Source organism: Nicotiana tabacum, chromosome 16 (genome assembly GCF_000715075.1).
Source record: "Nicotiana tabacum cultivar K326 chromosome 16, ASM71507v2, whole genome shotgun sequence".
Classification (NCBI taxonomy): domain Eukaryota; kingdom Viridiplantae; phylum Streptophyta; class Magnoliopsida; order Solanales; family Solanaceae; genus Nicotiana; species Nicotiana tabacum.
This window is the reverse complement of record NC_134095.1, coordinates 82,852,224-82,858,223: the sequence shown is the minus strand read 5'-3', so window position 1 is coordinate 82,858,223 and position 6,000 is coordinate 82,852,224. Positions and strand designations below refer to the sequence as shown.

At 33.3% G+C, this 6,000-nt stretch overlaps 1 protein-coding gene across 1 annotated transcript; it reads left to right on the top strand.

Moving 5' to 3' along the window:
- The first annotated feature begins 2,484 nt into the window (after positions 1-2,484).
- LOC107786418 (F-box/FBD/LRR-repeat protein At1g13570-like) lies at positions 2,485-5,866 on the top strand. Its single transcript, XM_016607885.2, has 4 exons — positions 2,485-2,492; positions 3,524-4,385; positions 4,509-4,664; positions 5,573-5,866. Exons 1-4 carry the CDS (start codon positions 2,485-2,487, stop codon positions 5,864-5,866), a joined length of 1,320 nt encoding a protein of 439 aa, XP_016463371.2.
- The last annotated feature ends 134 nt before the right edge of the window (positions 5,867-6,000 follow it).

Here is a 6,000-nt window from a genome sequence, read left to right as displayed (position 1 = left end):
ACTGCCCTGTGGACTAAATCAGCCGCACCATGTAGTGTTTGAGCTCAAAGTGTCACGTGATGTCAGGCTTCACGATAGTCTGTGTCATATTAGCAAGTCTAGGCCTTGCGGCCTCAATCACCAGTCTTTCTTTATTTTCTACCATCTCAATTAGCTGTGGTTGGACTACAATGCCCAACTTTGCAATTCTTGCTCTTTCTTCTGCCTTAGTCCTTAACCTGTGGAAGAGTCTTTCGGGTTCAGGATCAGGAGGAGGAAGGTTGTTCAAACTGTTGCTTCTTCTTACAATTCAAGGTGAACACCTGTAGAGTCAGGAACAGTCAAACAAATTAACACTCGAACAAAAGCAAACAAGATCTTATTTCAGACAAATAACTAATTTCTAAATCCCCAGCAACGACGCCAAAATCTTATTGGGTCCAAACGCACACGCAGATATATGTGGTCGATAAGTAATAAAATGATAAGAAAGTATCATTCCCACGAGGATTTGTGATCAACTAAAATGTCCAATCTAAGCTATTTATAAATTTAATGCTCAAGTGAGTGTGAAGAAGATGATTGTGATTTTTGTACTAAATTACTACAACTAATGAACAAACAAGTAAATAAGATCGCAAGTAGAGCAAACAAACACTTAGAGAGAATTCAATGAGATTGGATATTCTAGGGTTATGGGATTAACATCTCTCATATTGCATTCTTCAGGTTGATGTAATCACTTGACTTATCTAATTTATTGATTAGTAGGGTTTATTATTCTCGTGAATTTCTTTCGACGCCCCGCTCGCCTATTAAAGCCAACCTAAGACTATATGTCTATAGAATCAAACTTGACAAGAACGCATGTATATTTTCTGCAAAAATAGCCAAGTAATGCAACTAGAATATGTATATCCTAATCAAGAATCTATTCTCTGATGCCCAGATTCAAGAACTTACTCTATTCAATCTTATATGCAACCTATAGTTCCCACTTTTGAGTTCAACTATAAATTCGCAGATAGTACTCTATTGTTAGCTATGCAATAGAATAATTAAGTGCAAGAATGAATAATCATATTAATATGATAAAGTCAAGCAAAACAATCAATCGTCAATGTACAATAGTCAAGAACAACCCATAACCACAGATTAACAAGGTTCTTAGCCACTCATGTTCATAACAATCTTCAAAATATTATTTTTAAACATAAAAATTATGAATACTAGATGAAGAATGGAAGAATTGATGAATTCATGCTCCCGAGTGTTTCGTGCTTGTGTTTCTCTCTCAAAGTCGCGTCTCCCTCGCCAAAATAGGTTTAGGTTTGCTTTTATACGAGTTGGGGGCGTTTTGGAGTCGAAATAATTAAGTCCCGAGCGAAATAGGACAAATTCCCGTCACCAGGGATTTATATAGATCGAATTATATTTGCAACGACCGCTTATCTTTTTAGGACTAGAGTTGGCATGATCAAGCATATAAGGTATAGACATGTAGGCTAGTGGTCAATGAAGTGAGTGGAGAACATGAGATTTAATGTTTAAATCTTAGCATATGTGCTGGTGAAAGGTAGCAGGTACTCATGGAATAATTGGGTGCGCCGAGCTGGCCCAGATACCACTCACATGAAAAATAAAAGTTCATACTTTGACAATGTTCAATACTTTTACTTCTATAGAAAGCTACGACATTTTGAGAGCCAAAACATTTGCCTGCAGTATTTTTGAAATTTATCAAGTTTATATGTAAAAAGAACAAAGAACATGTTCTCATTCTCAAATTTGATTGTAGAAGCATTGGTTTCGTCACTCTCCACCTTGTGTGCTCTCCTATTACTTATAAATTTCATTTATTTAACAAAATAAGAATACAAATCAATTTACCTATTACATTTCTCTATAATATAATGGATTGGTTCTTGAACTCAACAAACTATCCATATAACATAAATTAAAATGAATAAATTGAAGGTAATATAAGCTTTATTTTATATCATTTTAAACTTTACGGGGAAATTACATATATTCATAACAGGAAACATGTGTTAATAATTTAGGACATAGAATATTAGATAGTGCATTAATTATTTAAACTACAGATAATTCAAAAATTACCCTTGTTTGTCCATGGAAGACACCGATGAAACAACTTTCGTAGGAACCTCTATAGGAAAAATTTAAATTAGGAGTCAACTACATTAAATGAGTGGTTACTGTAATAGGATTTTATTCGTTACATCCAATGAATATATACTCAAGATAGAAAATATTTCAAATCATAATATAATACTACAACTAATTGAGAAAAAAAAATCAATGACTGCTATTTGAGTTTAATTTCATCAAGGATATTAATTCATTTTCCTGCCAAAACAAAAATTTTGTATGCCATTTCCCAAATTTGAACGTTTTGTCAAATCTATAAATAACAGGAGTAGTGAAAGAATATCAGCACAAAAGCACAGAGGTAGAATTGTTATCTGCGGTCTTCTGATTAAAATGGCGAGGTAAATAAAAGTTCCCTTTTCTCTTTCTTTTTGGGGTTTTCAATTTATTCAATCTGTGGCGACTTTATCTTTGATTTTCTCTTTAGAATGTGTTTTTTTGTTTGATTTAAGTCGTGAATGTTTTATGTAACATTCGCTAAGAAGTGTACTAATCTAAGTCAATTAATGCATGTTTCCAGTATAGAATTCTCCTTTGACGTCCCTCACGAATTTTTGTGTTAAACTTAATTACTAAAATTCAGGTCATGGTTAATTAGGTTTAGAGCAAAAGTTAACTTTATGTTGATCGATTTTTATGTGCGTTGAAATTTTTAGAGCAAAACGTATCTTATAAACGATAATCTTCAAAGTGACATAGACAGGCAAGCTATTCGTTCACCTATAACCATTGTGATTATGAAATAAAGGGTTAACGTTGCTATTGGCATAACTTAGTTTTGTAGAGTTCAAATCCAGTTTGGATTATGTTTTAAGGCAAAAACTTGCCCGCGTTAAGTATTTACATCAAATCATGTCTTATCATTATCATCAAATTGACATACACACGAAGGTAGTTGTTCATCTATTACCATTGAGTTTTGTAGATCGTTCAAATCGAGAATGGATTATGTTTTAGTGAAAAAACTTAATTACCACACTCTTGTATTTACACTAAATCGTATTAATTTACTATGATTAAGTCATAATAAAGGTATGAATGTGTATTAATTAATATATAGTTTAGTGATAAGAGTGTATATGAAGATATGTGTCGTATATTCATTGAAAAATTAGTGTAAGTTAATTTTTACCTATTTTTGACTCTATTCCGTGTTTATTATTATGCTGTTTCATTTATGTGAATCTCACTTTAGAAATTCATTCAATTATCGTTGTTCTAACTACTAGCTTTTCAATAACCTTTAAAAAGAATTCCAAATCAATGACCGTTTATTTAATTTACCCTCAACAAAAGATAAAAGAAAAAACTCATTCTTGTTTTTCCACAACTTATGTGCTAATTAATAAAATTTGAATTGTTTTGTAATCAGATTATTAAGAAAGAATGGTGGCAGTAGAAAGAAGAATCATTACAGTGACGGACTTGGCCGTATAGACAGGATATCTGACCTACCAAGCAATGTGATTGATGAAATTTTATGCCGTATGACCACCAAAGAAATAGCGCAAATGAGTGTTTTGTCCAAAAAATGGTACCATATCTGGTCCACCCATCCAGTCATTGTGTTAGATCGTCAATTCCATGAGGACATAAACCAAGACGATTCATCAGTCACTTATGGTGGATTCAAAAACATCGTCAATAAAATACTGTTGCAACACAATGGCCCTATCGTCAAGTTTTTCCTTGACGTATCAAGTGCTGATTTAGACGATTGGGACATCGATCATTGGCTACGTTATGTCTCTAACAAAGGTGTTAACGAACTCACCATCGATAACTCGTTTCAATTTCCATATAATTTGCCGCATTTCTTGTTCAAGTGTGCGAAATTGAGTTATTTGAACGTTACCAATTGCAACTTCAAGTTGCCACTTGCGTCTACATCATTTCAGAATCTTGTTAGGCTTGATCTAAAGCTAATGTCTTTTAATCAAAAGTTGGCGCAAAACATCCTTGAGGCTCCACTTCTGTTGATCTTGATGATTACTGGTTGTGATGGTATCCAATTCCTTAATATCTCCGCGCCACGGCTACTTTGCTTGCACATTGTTGACAGTCATTATGTGGATTTGAAGCTTCTCAAAGCCTGTCCTGAGCTGAAAGTGGTGACTATTGTGACATGCAACAGAATCTATACCTATGAATTTTGGAGAAGGTTTACCTTGTTTCAGATGATTGCTTCTTTCCCTAAACTTACAGGGTTTTGCTTGGACGGTCTTTTTTTCAAGGTAAACTGCATATATACTTATTATTTTATTCTATTTAATTCATAGTTTAATTTATTGTTGTATTGAAATCACGTACTTAATTAAAAACCCCCCTCTCATGCTTTTATGTTTTTTTTTTAAAAGTTTGTAGTTCCAACTGTTGTTCCAAAGAGGCTTGAGGCTCCACTGGAGCATTTGGTGGTTCTTAAATTAGGGTTTTGTTTTGCTGATAAAGCTCAGATTTCAGCAGTTATCTGCTTACTTCAAAGTGCTCCTCATTTGCATACACTTGAAATCCAGGTAATTAAACATTTGAACTTAAATATATCCTTGTATTACTCATGAATCATTGAAGTATTTATCTATCATGTTGAAGTTACATTATTCCTTTTTGCAATTAGTACAAAATCATTATTGAGAGACGTGTTTCCTTTTATTTTTTAAATATTTATCATACTTCAATTTTGCACATAACCTATTTATAGGATAGGGAATTATTTGGAGCACAATAAATAAACCACATGCATGCCTTGATCGTGCCGTCACTGTATATTGTTAAAAATTGTGGTGGAAATATTTATTGTACCATCAACCAAAAACTGCTAACAGTACCTATGCGACTTAACTGATTGCGTACTTAACATATATGGTCAAAGTGTTGCAGTTCATTTATCATATGGAGGTAGCTAACTTGGCATGGATCTCTCGACAAATTATATTGCTACTCAACATGTTTAATTCGTATTATAACTTGTTGCCTAGATGCAAAGGCCGCAATTTTTTGCTTATGAATAAACTTTAGATTGTCACATATTATACAAACTGAACGCCAAAAAACTTTTACGTACTATTAAATCACTTAAAAAATAATCATGTATAAATGTCTATAAAAAGTGAGACCAGTAACATAGAAAATAAGATTGGTTAGCTACTACCAGTGGCTCCTCCACCCTTGTTCAAGATTGACACTTTTTTGCCCGAAAAATATACTGTGTAGCTAGACTTTTTTATGTATATGTTGACTAATACTCTTAGCTTTTAGGTGTTGTTTCTTTATATTTTGACTATTCCCGGAGAATATCCTAGCACCACCTATGACTAGGTTAAAATACGTGCTCGTTGTATATAATTTAAAACTAGTGCTGTAATAAATTTCCTTTTATTTGTATCACCTTAACTTCTAATATATATGATATATGTATGTACAGGAAGAACTCTCAGATGCTGAGGAGATCAACGTAGACGCAGTTACAGAGTTTCTAACAGCACCAAACTGTGTAGAACAAGATCTCATGTCACTTGAGAAGATAAAGTTAGAAGGTTATGTGAACAACACAATTGAACGTCATTTCATGAAGCTTTTGCTTGCTCGTTCTCCTTCACTTGTTGAGGTGATAGTTGCGCCTTCGAGATTTATTGAATATAATGGAATTTGGCTCTTCTTCTTCGAGTTGTTGGAGTTCCCTCGAGCATCGCAAAATGTCAGTATACTGCTTGGATAGACACCATTTCTCCTCTAGTAGCAGACATTATTATCATTTCATTATTCTGCTGATAAACATTTAGTTTTGGGTGATGGCCCTATGTTTTGTTACATTTTGTCAATTGGAACGAGTATTATATACTCTTCTAAAAT